The sequence below is a fragment of the Xenopus tropicalis genome, chromosome 9 (assembly GCF_000004195.4).
Source record: "Xenopus tropicalis strain Nigerian chromosome 9, UCB_Xtro_10.0, whole genome shotgun sequence".
NCBI lineage: Eukaryota > Metazoa > Chordata > Amphibia > Anura > Pipidae > Xenopus > Xenopus tropicalis.
In genome coordinates, this window is record NC_030685.2 from 61,561,960 (window position 1) to 61,578,289 (window position 16,330).

Here is a 16,330-nt window from a genome sequence, read left to right on the forward strand (position 1 = left end):
AAATACCTGGTAGAAGTGGCTTGTTGTGGGATGAGATCAGTTTATGGGGCTCGGACACCGGACCTTCCGTATGGTTTGCCATAGTGTTCTCGCTTGGTTCTGTCTTGTTGTAGCTTAAGGTGCCAGTGTCATTTACAGTAAGGCTTGGGGCTGTTGTGACAGTCACCATCTCCGTGTCAGGAGTAGGAGTCTGCTTTGTGCTGTTGGCAATGTTATCTTCCCAGCCATGCACAAAGTTCCTAATTCCTTCTGCTACATTTAAGATCTCGGCCCCTACACCAGCAATGTTTTGTTCACTTTGTGGCTTCTGAGATATTGGAACCTCTGACACAGAAGGTGCACTGGTTTCATCCTTCGCTACAGGTGTTGTGGCCAAAGTCCCAGGCGCTACGTTCTCCTTTCCTTTCTGCACACTGAATATGTTCCATATTTGCTTTTCCTCCTGCCTCCTGGAAGTAGTAGGGGACTCTGTCGTTTGGAGGGGTCTGGTCACTCCTGCTGTCTCAGTACTGTCATTCTTGCCCTCTGTGGTTAGGATGACTGTGCTGGGAATGAGTATGGCTGAGAAGGATGCTGTGGGTGACTGTTCTGTAAAAGGTGTGGGTTTTTCTGAAGATGGCACAGAGGCTGCCTCTAGGTGAGAGGGTGTTGTCTCAGGCAGGTTATCTTCTTCAGGTGGCTGATGCACTGCAGGTGCTGACGTACTTTCCGCTGAGGGTAGTGCATCCGGTATATGGTGCAATGTGGTTGGCGAGGCATCAGGTGAGTGATGCTGCACAGCAGTACTATGAACTGAGGATGTTCCTGGAGTTACACGTTGAGTTGTGGGGCTCGCAGTTGTCTCTTTGCTCCCTGTAAACCAGGACCAAAACTGGCCATTGGATAGAGCAGGTAAGAGGAGCACAAGCACTGTGACCCCAAGGCTAAGCCGCGCTGGAGCCATGAGACAGGGACTCAGGATCCCTACAGATGTGCAAGGGCTGCCTGTTCACATTGACTTGTCCTCTACAGGCTGAAAACTACACATTACCCTTCAAACGAGAAGCTGAATGGAGGTGTGGCCAGAGAAAATACCAATCCAACCCTCGTTATCAGGAGCCGGCCCCACACTGAGTTGGAAAGCTGGAACAACTGCATGGCTCTTCCCGAAATGACCTCACATTAACAGGCACAAATTGAGGCTATCAGGGATCAGAGTTTAGTACGGGACAAGAGTCATTCAGAGTCAGTAATTGCTGTAGGTGTGAAGTAACTAAACTTGCATCTGCTACAGGCAAATGCACTTAGACTGCAAGGAAACGGTCCCATCTTCCAACCCCACACACCAGTATGGAGTTTTCCAAATCAGTATTATTTATAATTATTAAATATTAATATTACTTTCCATATATCAACTGTTATGCAAATACACCCACTGCTTATTCTACACACTCCTGTGTCAATATATTTTCCCTCTTTTGGGACATTGTTATTGGAAGCCTCCAGATGTTGCTGCCTACATTTCCCAGGAACCCCAGCTGTTCAGAGACACTTGGCTATAAAGTTAAACAGATATCCCAGAAATAAAGTTTAGCAAGGATAACAGTTTTTTTTGGGTAGGTTACCAATCAGGACTGGGGATACAGAAAAGGGGGCTCCTGGCTAAGGGGAAACACTAAAGTCCATGTCTGATTTACAGAAGGGCAAGTCTTTCTGCAACACTAATCTATGGGCAGAGGTGTGCACAGTGTTTCACGAAGTACAACTGTCAGCAGGCTGGGGAAAACAATTCTTCTCTGTACTCCCAGCTTCCTCCCAAAGATCTGCAGCTCTGGATACAAATCAGCAGTAATATAAGAACGGCACAGATAATTGCTTCCTCCTCCGTATGGGAATGCACCTTGGTTTCTGCTATGGCATGTTTGACACTATAGTTTGCCCATGTATTAGCACTCTGCTCTGTATGCCAGAAATATTATTATAACAGAGTTTCCACAATAGAGAGAGTTCTTGTTCAGGTCAAAGTGCTCTCATGCTGGGTCGCTCTCACCCACTCACACTGTGTGAAACGCACAAGGGGCAGACGCAGGGAATGATTTGGGCTCTGTTTATACGACCTACTAAGTTACAGTGGGGGGTTAAATTTCAAAAGGCTGAGTGAATGTATCACAGATAAACGCAGAGCCGACTTCCTCTGCCTGTTCTTTTTGTTTCATATTAAAGGAGAACTATTGCCAAAGCTAATTTGTGTTTAAGCTTGCACTGCAGTGAACCTAAATCGTACAAATTTAAAAGGAATTTTATAATTGCTTAGAACAGTGCATTCCTTGATGCTCCCAGGGTATTACAGCCAGGTCTGCTTAATGGCAGCTTTGATTCTGGGGACCCTGCAGTGGATGGATAAAAGATTGCAAAAAATTGACAATTTTCCTATGAATGAAAGTGAAAAAACACCCTATTGATTAGAATAGCATCATTTTATAGATGCATAAGCTTATGGGCATTGGTATTCATGGCCCTATTTATCTAAAGTATGTAAAGTGCTATAGGAGCTGCCATAATGATTTGGCATGATAAAATTAACAATTATAAATGAATCCATAAGTTAAATGTTGATTTTTTTAACTAAATCACATCTCAGGTTTTACTTAACAAAAAGGGCAACACAATTATTCCATTAAAGGGGAATGCCATGTATTGGCATAAAATGTCCTACTTTTTCATTTTGAAATGTTTTAAGGCAGGGGTCCCCAACCTTTCTTACTCGTGAGCCACAGTCAAGTGTAAAAAGACTTGGAGAGCAACACAAGCACCATAAAAGTTCATGGAGGTGCCAAATAAGGGCTAAGATTGGCTATTAGGCAGCCTCTATGCACACTATCAGCTTACAGGAGGCTTTATTTGGTAGTAAATCTTGTTTTTATTCAACCAAAATTTGCCACCAAGTCAGGAATTCAAATATAACTACCTGGTTTTGGGGCACTGGGGGCAACATCCAAGGGGTTGGTAAGCAACATGTTGCTCACGAGCCATTGGTAGGGGATCACTGTTATGAGGCATCTGCATGGAGTTTACATGTTATACTCATGATTACATGGGTTTCCACCAACTCCAAAAACATATAGGCAAGTTAATTGGGTCCTGATGAAACCAACCCTGGTGTGTTTGATACAGAAATTAGACTTGCCAGACAAAAAACAGCTTGGTATATATGAAAGAGTAATGGTGCCATACACGCTATAACCACAACCATTGGTCATAGGAAAGATTGTTTGTCTTGAATGGTCAGATATGCAGGTAAAACAAAGAAATTATTTATCAATTTAGCATTAACCTTACGATGTTCGGGCGCCTGTAAAAGGCACACAATCAAAATTTTCAGTACTGCCGTTTGACGAGACAACCAATATCCAGGGCTTTTACTGATATCAGTCACTTCATCTGCCACTATACACGCACTGATTATCGTACCAATATTGGTGCATGTATGGCCACCTTAATGTAGAAATGTATTGCGCTGACAGTTAGAGCACTGACAGTCAGGTGCCTGCAGCTGGCACCATACAATTTATGATCTACAGTAGGTGAGCGGTTAATGAAAGTTAAGCAAATTAACTGGCCCTGGCAGTTTTTAAGCAGTGAAAATTCACAAGAACAAGGTTTCCTAATTCTTTGTGAGCAGCCGTGCCGGCAGCAGATGTTCCGTATCCAACATGGCATGCTGTGATACAGGGTACATTGCTCGAACATCCATGGAGAACCTGAACCCCTGCCAAACTGTTCAGAGAACAGATCTGTAGAGGAAATGTAATTCAGTCTCTTGTTCCTTTTATAAACACCGGATCATGAGCAGCTTCTGTAGAGCCTTTCTATAATCCCATTACTAGTAGTGCACTAACTACTGTGACAAATACCCAGCGCTGGTTTCGGCAAAATTATAATTATTAATAACATTTATTTATAAAGCGCCCACATATTCCGCAGCGCTGTAAAATGTCATGTACATCTTCTACACCTACCACTGCCCTGCCTACCAGCAATGCACTCTGCAGCCCATTCATCCCTGGCCAGAAGAGAACTGCTGGTAGAAGGGATGTTGGGAGCTGTAGTTCCAGAACAACTGGATATCATCCCTGACAAGATCTAAAATAAAGGAAGAATAAATCTGCAGTTTGTAAAAAAAAAAAAAAAAAAGAAACAGAAAGATACAAATATCTGTTAACCCTTAAGGAAGTTAAGATTTATACATATTGGTGACAGGTATAAAGTATGCATATATATATCATATACATAGGACTGAAGAATTTTTTGTAATGGTGCAATTTAACTGCTGAGAGGGGTCAGACCCATTATAGCACAATGTGCTGGGGACATGCTCTTTTAGCATCTCTAGGGTTAAGTGGTTAAAGCTGGTAAATCCCAGGCACACATATTTCAGAAATTATGGTTCCTCTGGGCACTGGGGGCTTCACGTATGCTGGGAACATAGCTCCACGAGAAGAGGTTCCAGATGCTTGGCAGGCCGCAGATGAACAAGCACATACTGTCTCATCTTCACCATTAAATAAAACTAAGCAAAGAGCAATGGTACTTCTGGATTTCCTGGGGCAACACAGATCTTGCTTGGCTGTGTTATTTAAAGGAGGACCTGTGTACCTTTGGGTGTTGGCGAACTACAACTTCCAAACTCACCCACAGCCTTTGGCTATTAGTGCTATCAGGTGTCGGGAATTATACTTTAATGACAGCTAAAAGGGGCACAACTTGGGCAGAGCTTATATTCAGTGTAAGTGTTACTGTTACCCCCTTGCACTCATATATACCAGCCAAGAGATTGCTGGCAACTGGTGCCAAGGAGTAACTGAAGTTTAAGGCACAATGGGTTATTGTGTGGCAAAAGGCACCATGTTACAGCTTGTCAGATGCCAGAGGGTACGTGCCAGCACTGCCATCAGCTGCTGAGCTGCACACTACATAGCCATTCTAGTGTTGTATTGGAAAAGATATAGAAGTCATGCACAGAATAATGCCTATAACAATGCCCCTTTTATAACATTCCCAAGTACTTGAATGGTAAGCTCCCAGCACCAGGCAATTCTTACAGGGGATTCCATGTTGCCATGAGACAACTTTATCATTCAATAGAGAATCAGCAACAAACCGCTTTCCAATACAGCTCCTTCCTCCCAGAGGTGCTAATGGGAGCACAAAGGCAGCAAAAGTAAATGCAGATGCATTCTACTTTCCTGACGATTTAACTACCATTTGATTTTAAAAGATCATTTTACAGAATAATCATAATTCTTTCTTCTTTTTGTTGAATGAAACCTGTATAAACCTATATACAGATATATATGTCTGTTATAGTTTTTAGCCCATGCAATGCAATCTAATTTGTTAGCAGTACCTTACACATCTGCACACGTACAATGGCAAATCGCCATCCCTTTGCCTAACAGGTGGCAATGCCTGGGCTCCCGGTGTGTGTTCCAAGAGGGGTATGGGTATACATGAAGTATTGTGGGTAAAAAATACAGCAAATTTGTGCCAGATTGTTTGCACTTTGCCAACAGCACTGCTTTGAGTTTAAAGGAAACTCTGCATTTAGTTATTTTATTCAGTCATGTGATGCAGTCCCTTCCCGGGGATACTGTACACGAGCGACTAAAAAATTTTGTTCATTTTTAGCAAAGTAACATTTTTTTTTTTACATAAAATCTACTGGAACCCAAATGTTCTGTTCTACTGGCTATAGCTAAGTGCTATGAGCATTATGGGTCATTAAAGGAACAGTAACACCAAAAAATGAAAGTGTCTAAAAGTAATTACAATATAATGTACTGTTGCCCTGCATTGCTACAACTGGTGTGTTTTCCTTAGAAAGACTACTATAGTTTATATAAGTAAGCTGCTGTGTAGCCTGTGCCTTTTCTCCTCTTTTCCAGCTTGAATGGCTGCCCCCATGGCTACACAGCAGCTTATTTATATAGTAGCTTTTCTGTAGCAAAAACACCCGTTTTTTGCAGAGCAGCAGTACATTATATTTTAATTACTTTAAAACACTTTAATTTTTTGATGTTACTGTTCCTTTAAAGGGGTTGTTCAACTTTGAGTGAGAGTAATATTCCAAGATAATTTATTGCAATTGGTCTTCATTTTTGTGTGTTTCATTTTTTTTCAGCAGCTCTCCAGTCTGGAATATCAGCAGTTATCCAGTTGCTAGGGTTCAAATTACCTCAGCAACCATGGAGTGGTTTAAATGAAAGAATGGTATATGAATAGGAGAGGACCTGAATAGCAGAATAAGTAATAAAAAGTAACAATAACAATTTAATTGCAATAGTTTTTTGGCTGTGGGATCCATGACCCAATTTTACAATTGTAAAGAGGCAGAAGAAAGCAAATAAGTAAAAAAACTATATAAAAAAAAATAATGAAGACCAAGTAAAAAGTTGTTTAGAATTTGCTAATCTATAACACAATAAAAGTTAACTTGAAAAGTGAAACCACCCCTTTAAGGGGAAATAGAATTTATTTATGTGAATACAGCCATATAACTTTTTTGAGTATGAGTAGAAGCTGGCATAATGAAATATATTTAATAAACTACAATTAAAAAGCCAAACCATCAGAAAAGAACCCATTCCAGATGTGACAGAATGCTTGCTTTGCGCTATCAAGGGGTAACCCTCTGAATGGAGCATCCCAGGAGTATCTTATTTCCCTAAGCAAGAAAATTAAAAATAAACAGCATCTGTTTGTTTTCAAAATCTGTCAGTGGTCATCACAACGCTGATCACTTATATATCCATGAAGAACAGATTAGGTTCATTAAGGAGCATAAAGGGGAACTTCAGATAAAGATTCTAATGAAACAGAGCCCTCTGGTGGCCAAATTATAGTGATAATGTATTGTCCAAATGCATCATTGACAAGCTAGTACTCTACATACAACTTAAAAGTAAAAACCAGCACCATTTAGGCCATGCGCCCAGTTTGAACTGCTCATGCCCTGGTCAGTCTAAAGTCCTGCCCACTTTCCTGTAAGCCCCACCCCTTTAAAAATAAATGGATGGGGACAACGCAGATTATGGTTCGTAAAAACCTTTCTTATTATTTAGACTTTGCTGCTGTTGCCATCATTCCTTTGAGAATTTTCCCCCCTTCGCTGAAGAGCTCGGCTGCCTACGCCCAGTGTTTTGTAAATAATAAACAAAACGTTAATTATATTCCCATGGCTCTGGGGCACGGTAATTAATCACAGCCGGCAGAAGCATTAGTGAGAAATAGGCTTTCACAATTGTACCTTTTTATCTATTCTGCTCTCAGGGCAGATTACTCAATTCTTGTGTGAAATTGTATAATATCACTTTCAGGGCCTAAGGGAGGGGATTTTTGTGTAGGAAAACAGAATGCAGAACGCATTGTAATTAAGAAGGGAGCCATATCAGGGGAAAGCTACAGGCTCAGCCCACACAGCCAATCAGTGGGACAAGGTTTATCAGTATGTTTATTTAAATCCCAGAATTTCATATTATATATATTATATTTTATACACAATGCAGCAATTTCCTTTCCTACATGGGCTGTCTTGTGCACAATGATTTAAGACTTATACTTTCAGTAGATATTACATAGGATTTTGCTTTTAGCATTTTGGATATACCAAGGCTCGCAGTTCAACTTTTTTGTTTGAAAAATAAGACTGCGAAGACAATGAATGTGTCTACAATTATTTGAAGCAAACCGTATAAATTGGCAGTGCCCCAGTGTGCAGCGTTTGGCACAGGTTGCATGTTGGGCAATTTTAAGGTATGTTATCGGGGCAGTGGCTGGTGAACGAATGTTATTGGTGGTCGGTCAGTGGGGGCCCTTGAGGTCATGTTGGCTGGTGGCCCCAAGGGTCCCCAGAATGACATTGTCTATCCGTCTGACAACATTACATGAGGTGTTCCTGCAGAATCCTGTGTTGCTTCCTATTCCTGGCAATGGCACACCCTACACTAAAGTATGAGAATCAGAAAAATAGTTTTCTACTAATAACTATTGTATTATGCTATTGTATTCTAAATACTAACTTCATTTTTGGGTAAGAATGTCCTTTTAATTAAGGAGATAGTTCATATTTAAGTGAACTTTAAGAATGTTATAGATGGTCAGATTTGTAGCAATTTTTCAATTATTTTTTTTTTTATTCTTTATCATTTTTATTATTTTTCTTCATCTGACTCTTTCCAGCTTTCAAAAGGGCGTCAGTAGGGCCCCAGCAGCCACAAACTATAGCTCTGTGAGGCAGCAATTTTATTGTTAGTGTTACTTTATTAATACTTATTAATGTTTTTATTCTAACCCTCTTCTATTAATATTCCAGTCTCTCATTCAACCCCCTGCCTGGTTGCTAGGTCACTAGGACAACAAAGACTGCAACTGCAATTTGTCTCAAAATATGAATCTCTAAATCAGTGATCCCCAACCTTTTTTACCCATGAGCCACTTTCAAATGTAAAAAGACTTGGGGAGCAACACAAGCATAAAACATGGTCCTGGGATGCCAAATAAGGGCTGTTATTGGCTATTTGGTAGCCCCTATGTGGACTGGCAGCCTATAGAAGGCTCTGTTTGGCAGTACATCTGGTTTTATGCCTCCAAAACTTGCCTCCAAGCAAGCAATTCAGAAATAAGCACTTGCTTTGAGGCCACTGGGAGAAACATCCAAGTGATGTTGGAGAGCAACATGTTGCTCACGAGCCACTGGTTGGGTATCACTTCTCTACATTATACTACATTAAGATGAATAACCCCTTTTAATGGGTTTTACTAATGCTTTTTTTCCCATGGTGCCACAGAGATTAGTGACAAAAGCATAAATCAAATTTAAAGGCACAATCCATAAATCATTATCACCATTGTGCCAAAATGGTTTACATGATACACACTGGCCCCGTTGTTGAATAACGTCGGAGCTATGTACGCGCAATTACACAGGTGAAAAGGCTGCAGACATCGAGAGCAAGCTGACTATTTACTGGTAACCATAATACGTTTATAATAGCTTCAATGAAGTAAAAAAAAACTAAAGTTGAGATGGTAAATTGCCTTAACCCCCAGGCGGGTAATTTCACGCCTCTGGTATTTTAGCCAATAAATGTTTTGTTAGGGCTAATAGTTTTGGGAGAGAAGGTGTTTAACATCCAGTGGAGTGAGGACAGCTTACATTTGTCAGTTCATGGAGCAGAACAGCTGCAATAAATCTCCACTTGTTTTCCTATTTAGGAAGGAGAAATCTCTTCACCTGAGTTCTGTCTGAAGGGCACTCAAATATTTTCATTCTTTGACCCTTGGCCAAGTAAAATAATGTTTCTAAAAAATAATAAGTTAAAAAAAATGATAAATTGTCTGTTAAAGGATTATAGATTGTCGGTGTATAAATATATAAATCTCTAGTTCTGTCTGTTGAGTAATTAATAATTTTTATGAAAGCTAGAGATTTACACTGGTGATTAATATTCCTCTGAGAAATGTATCTACCCATCTACCTATGTATCTATCTATCTTTGTAACGTACCTAGTACTTCCCTTCTTATCCCAGAATCAAAATATATAAGAATGACTGGCATATTCCTCTATTTTAGAAAATTGTGAAACAATGCTGAAAATTTTAAAACGCGACTACAGCCTCAACCACATTAACATTTATTCTGTGGGTATTATAGCACTGGGATGCAAAATCGCTTCCCAACTACAGCAGTATTTATGTAGTTCTATTCTATCCCCAGCAACTTACTTTTCAGGCTCCTCCAGTGCAGCCCACTTCTTCAATTTCAGCTAAATATTGGTCTACCTCCTTTTCTTCACCTACAACGTGGGCCACCTCCCTTCTATAAACCTACAATGGGGCTCACCTTCTTGTCTTCACCTATAATGGGGCCCACTGCCTTCTCCTTAACTACAATGTTGCCCACCTACTTTTCTTCCAGTACAGTAGATCCCAGCCCATTTTCTTCACCTACAATGTGGCCTTCTTGATTCTTTTTACCTATACTGGGGTCCACATCCATCCCTTCAGCTACAATTGATCCCACTCTTCAACTACAACAAAACACACTTCCTTCTCTTCTTCTGCCCTGTGGCCCACTTCCTTCTCCATATTATGGCATGACAGTATCTCTTTAACATCAATGTGAGAAAACAAAAATTGAAGAAAAATACAGTAATAATTAAGTAAGTTGTAGTCTGGTCAGCAAGTGCAGGTAAGCATGGGGATTCTATCCGTATGCATAGAATATCCGGCAGCAGTAACGTTGGGATGTCATGCAGCTCCTACTAATGAACTAGGGCTTGCATCGCCCTTCCTGTGCTTTGGGATTAACCCTCATATCAACAAATATCTATAATAATTTAAAATACACTGCAATATGTAAAATATTCAACACAAAAATATTGGTGCTAGAATATGAAGGTCATTGCTTGGACTGTACATCAAGCGATGGTAAGGTAGTGCCCCACATTAGGGAAGAGCTATTGTCACAAATTATTAGGATCTTGTAAACATTTTCCTACAAAGCATAGAGGCATTGCTGACAGATATTGGGCAGTCATGGTCACTAGCACAGGATACAGAAGGAACACAACCAGCAAAAAAATAAAATTCCATAACAACAAATAGATTATGGTCTACAGACTGAGCAGACAAAGCAGCCAATGTCTCCCATTTCCAAATGACTGTCTCCATTCTGCCTGGCAGGCTCCAAAGGAAAAACATAGGGTGGGGTGGGGGGTAATGTAGAACAAATTATCAAGCCAATAGGAACATATCACATCATGGATGAAATGTTAGGTGCTGCTATAAACAAAACTCTAAAATGTTAAAACGTCCCAAATTGGATACCATATTATTATATAATAAGAGCGTGCTGACCCTATTCTGCTTTTTAAATCCATTTTGTGATGGTCTCAGCATCTTTTTGGACTTGCTTATATGAATTCCTATGTTTCTTATTCCTTATATGAATGTTCAAATGTTTGCTATCGCTATTCAACCTGCAAATTTGGCCAGTGTTTATAAATGATGGGTGTGACTGTATAGCAGGGCAGAGGATTAAAAAGATTGTGTATCAGTTAAAGAGAGGCACCCGGTGTGACCGACTGTCCAACAGGCTCGTACCCTACAGACTCACGTGCAACAGGGCAGTTATGAAGCATTATATTACCCTATGACACACGATGGTAGGAGTTTGGAAAAGCCCAGGCTCAGTTTTCACAAGATCCTTCGTGTCTGAGAACAAAGGCATCTGGCACAGAGACGGCTGTGTTGAAAATTAGAGAGTGGTATCAAGAACACAATTTCCTACTAACTGATTGCCACAGGCTATGCCAGTTAAATGCTTTACAACCGTGGGAACTGAAGGAGATAGAAGGTCAGAGCGAGACAAGAAAAGTTCTGCAGTTGAGGCTATGTTTCATGGCTTCTAGTGAATACTTTGCATCATACACTGAGTTTTTTTTATGTTTGAATAAATTCCATAAACCTTCAACCTAAACCTTATTGCTTTTTAGAAAGCATTGCCTTTCCCTGGACTGTACATATTTAGCATTCACAGGGTCCAAGGCAAAACTGACTTTAAAGAACCTAATTTTTTCAAAATCCCTAAACCCTAATCAATAGGCTGCTACTATAGGCACCATCTCTCTCTACTATACCTGCTATCCCACAGCCCCAGTCCCTTCCCAGAGGCTATTATCCCACCCACTGCTACTATAGGCACCATCTCTCCCTACTATACCTGCTATCCCACAGCCACAGTCCCTTCCCAGAGGCTATTATCCCACTGCTACTATAGGCACCATCCCTCCCTACTATACCTGCTATCCCACAGCCCCAGTTCCTTCCCAGAGGCTATTATCCCCCCACTGCTACTATAGGCACCATCTCTCCCTACTATACCTGCTATCCCAAAGCCCCAGTCCCTTCCCAGAGGCTATTATCCCCCCACTGCTACTATAGGCACCATCTCTCCCTACTATACCTGCTATCCCACAGCCCCAGTCCCTTCCCAGAGGCTATTATCCCGACTGCTACTATAGGCACCATCTCTCCCTACTATACCTGCTATCCCACAGCCACAGTCCCTTCCCATAGGCTAGTTTCCCCCACTACTACTATAGGCACCATCTCTCCCTACTATACCCGCTATCCCACAGTCACAGTCCCTTCCCAGAGGCTATTATCCCGACTGCTACTATAGGCACCATCTCTCCCTACTATACCTGCTATCCCACAGCCACAGTCCATTCCCATGGGCTATTATCCCCACTGCTACTATAGGCACCATCTCTCCCTACTATACCCACTATCCCACAGTCACAGTCCCTTCCCAGAGGCTATTATCCCACTGCTACTATAGGCACCATCTCTCCCTACTATACCTGCTATCCCACAGCCACAGTCCCTTCCCATAGGCTAGTTTCCCCCACTACTACTATAGGCACCATCTCTCCCTACTATACCTACTATCCCACAGCCACAGTCCCTTCCCAGAGGCTATTATCCCCCCACTGCTACTATAGGCACCATCTCTCCCTACTATACCTGCTATCCCACAGCCACAGTCCCTTACCAGAGGCTATTATCCCCCCACTGCTACTATAGGCACCATCTCTCCCTACTATACCTGTTATCCCACAGCCACAGTCCCTTCCCAGAGGCTATTATCCCCCCACTGCTACTATAGGCACCATCTCTCCCTACTATACCTGCTATCCCACAGCCACAGTCCCTTCCCAGAGGCTATTATCCCCCCACTGCTACTATAGGCACCATCTCTCCCTACTATACCTGCTATCCCACAGCCACAGTCCCTTCCCAGAGGCTATTATCCCCCCACTGCTACTATAGGCACCATCTCTCCCTACTATACCTGCTATCCCACAGCCACAGTCCCTTCCCAGAGGCTATTATCCCCCCACTGCTACTATAGGCACCATCTTTCCCTACTATACCTGCTATCCCACAGCCACAGTCCCTTCCCAGAGGCTATTATCCCCCCACTGCTACTATAGGCACCATCTCTCCCTACTATACCTGTTATGCCACAGTCCCTTCCCAGAGGCTATTATCCCCCCACTGCTACTATAGGCACCATCTCTCCCTACTATACCTGTTATGCCACAGTCCCTTCCCAGAGGCTATTATCCCCCCACTGCTACTATAGGCACCATCTCTCCCTACTATACCTGCTATCCCACAGCCACAGTCCCTTCCCAGAGGCTATTATCCCCCCACTGCTACTATAGGCACCATCTCTCCCTACTATACCTGCTATCCCACAGCCACAGTCCCTTCCCAGAGGCTATTATCCCCCCACTGCTACTATAGGCACCATCTCTCCCTACTATACCTGCTATCCCACAGTCACAGTCTTTTCCCAGAGTCAGTTTGCCATTATAAACTTTTTACTACATTCCATCTGCCTCTTTATATACAGGAACTCTTTTAGCACATACTGAAGGTCAGTTGTGGGCAGTAAATTACCACCCACCCTTTGTATTGAATGCAGCTTCGTGAGTAGAGTTCTGTGATCCCAATCTGTATTGAGTTTGCCACAAAGCTGCTGTATATGGGCACTTGTTTCCATGTATGTGTAAATGTCACAAAAAGCCATTCATATAACAGTATCTTTTATTTGTAACTCCCATTAGACTAATACAGAACATTTTGCAGATTCTTTTCTCCTGCCAGTGAACAAGATCATAATATGTGATTGTGTAGCGATGCTAAATGATTTACTCCCTACTTATGCTTTATATCAAGAATTGCCACCCTTCAGCTTTCCAGCTGTTGCAGAACAACTCCCCGAATTCCTGGCAAAAAATGTGAGAGAAGAAAAGGTTGCAGAACAATACTCCTATAACTTAGTGGCCAAATCTTCTGTCCATGGTATGAGCTGGTCGATAGGAGGCAGATCAAGTTTGCTCTGAGCCCCAGGAAATACTGTATGCTTACTTAGGTTGGACAGAAATATCAATAGAGAAGGGCCTAAATAGAAAGATAAGTTTAAAAAGTTAACAATAAGATTAAATACCCTCACTAGGGTTGCCACCTCTGCGGCTTTTCTTCATGGGGGTTAGGTCAGGGGAAGGGAGGGGGCAGGGAAGTGGCGGGGCCATGCTGCCACAGGGCAAGGCTATGACGCGGTAATCGGCCAGTGAGTACTGCCTGGTTTTTCTAATCTGGGAAACCGGGCAGGAGGTTTTGACCTGGAAAGCCCTTCTGATAACCGGTGACCCCCCCATTTGAGAGATGAAAAAAGAGTCAGAAGACGAAAAATAAAAAAATCAATTGAAAATGCTAAGAAAAGGCCATTCTATAACATACTAAGTTTAACCTGAAGGTGAGCCAACCCTTTAAGCCGTTAGCACAAAAAGTAAAAACTTTTTTACCAACACCCATAACCTCAGAAGTGAGCTGTGCTATGTCATGGCGACATGGAATTTCATCCCTGCTCCTTAAGACCTGAATTTATATTATTTATACAGTAGGGGGGCATAGCACCCTCACCCATATCATCTGGTCACTCAGTGATAGGTGTGTGAGACTGACAGATTCCTCTGCATCACTTCTACCACCTCGCAGTCAACTTGATTGGAGCTGTGTAATGCTACTAGTATGCAGCCAGGCTGTAACCCAATTGAACGCAAGCACAAACTTGCATGTAATATTTAAGGTCTGACATAATCATTCAGTACAATGAACAGAGATGTGGGCTCCTAATGCTGGAATTATTGTCTGAGCTTAATACAAAAGGATACTGCAGTTTCAATAGTCATAACCAGCAGTGCAATGAATAGCAAGAGACGGACACATACAGGTATGGGATCCCTTATCCAAAAAGTTCCAAATTACGGAAAGGCCGTCTCCCATAGACTCCATTATAAGTAAATAATTCTAAGTTTTAAAAATGATTTGCTTTTTCTCTGTAATAATAAAACAGAACCTTGTACTTGATCCCAACTAAGAAATAATAAATCCTTATTGGGGGCCAAACAAGCCTATTTGGTTTATTCAATAGTTAAATGATTTTTAGCAGACAAAAGTTATGGAGATCCAAGTTACGGAAAGATCCCTTATCCGGAAAACCCCAGGTCCTGAGCATTCTGGATAACAGGTCCTGTACTGACATTCACAGCATAATTTATAATTACATAATTACAAAAAGCTGTAAAACCCATTAATGTGGCATCTGTTATTTTCCAATGCTTAAGTCTAACTATCCTTTCTTTTAGCAAGTCTGCTTTCCAGGGAATTGGTGAAACAATTTCCTCTAGGAGCAGAAAAGAAAAATTGCACTTTCATAAATTTCCTACAACCTTGGCCAGATTGTTATTTTTCTCTGTGTATTTGTGTAATTTAGAAAGTTTTAAAATGTCAAGATAATAAGAGAAATGTTAATATCAGCTCTACAGCTCTAAAAAGGCTGGTGGAGGATTGTATAAGATTTGCTTGCCTGCCCGGAAGCTGTAGGCTTAGAAAACCAAGCAATCCATATGCTTTCCAAATGGCAATTTACTTTTTGCTTGGGGGTGCCAAATATTAGGAACCCCTTGGCTGGTGCTCCTGTTGGCAGAAAACTCCACCAGCCCACAGCTCTTCTTAGTAAACACCACTCTTTAAAAGAAATGTAATCGCTTGAAACAAGTGAAAAGTAATGTAGCTCATAGTGCTCTTCTGAGCACTTTCGCAATTAACATTCATTTTTACTTGTAGTCATTGGCAATTGTAACACCACTCGAAGAATAGAAACAACAGCGCCATCTGCTGGTCATTTCTTCCCACTAGCCTTACAGTCGGAGAAAATTTCAGAAGAGAAAAGTCTACCAAGTATTATTATTATTATTATTAACATTTATTTATATAGTGCCAACATATTCCGCAGCGCTGTACAATAAGTGGGTTTCATACATTGGACATACAGAGTAACATATAAAGCAATCAATAACCGATACAAGAGGTGAAGAGAGTCCTGCCCAAAAGAGCTTACAATCTACCAATGTTGCTATGCTTAGAAAAGAGCAGAAAAGAGTCACCTGATGTTTCTCCATCCTTTTCTAAGCAGAAGATTTCTGCCAACTGTCGGGTTGGTTGAAGGAACCGACCACCAGATGGCACTTTTGTTTTTATTATATTAGGGTGGTGTAACAATGAGGGCTTACATTTCCTTAAAATAAACAGTTAGAGCAGGGGGGAAAATAAAATAAATACGGGTATGGGACCTGTTACCCAAAATGCTTAGGACCAGGTGTTTTACGGATAAGGGGTCTTTCTGTAATTTAGATTTCTATACTTTAAGACTTC

The 16,330-nt window shown here is 41.5% G+C and overlaps 1 protein-coding gene across 4 annotated transcripts in view; it reads right to left on the reverse strand.

The window, feature by feature from the left end:
• Window positions 1-16,330, reverse strand: part of col18a1 (collagen type XVIII alpha 1) — a 103,046-nt gene that overhangs the window by 44,018 nt on the left and 42,698 nt on the right. For 2 of the 4 annotated variants that reach the window (XM_012970904.3, XM_012970903.3), the window contains exon 1: window positions 7-998. The exons of the other annotated variants lie outside the window; for them this stretch is intronic. In XM_012970904.3, the coding sequence (XP_012826358.2) occupies window positions 7-943 (937 nt within the window). In that variant the 5' untranslated portion in view covers window positions 944-998. Of the gene's footprint in view, window positions 1-6; window positions 999-16,330 lie in introns of those variants that run through there. 4 annotated transcript variants of the gene reach the window in all.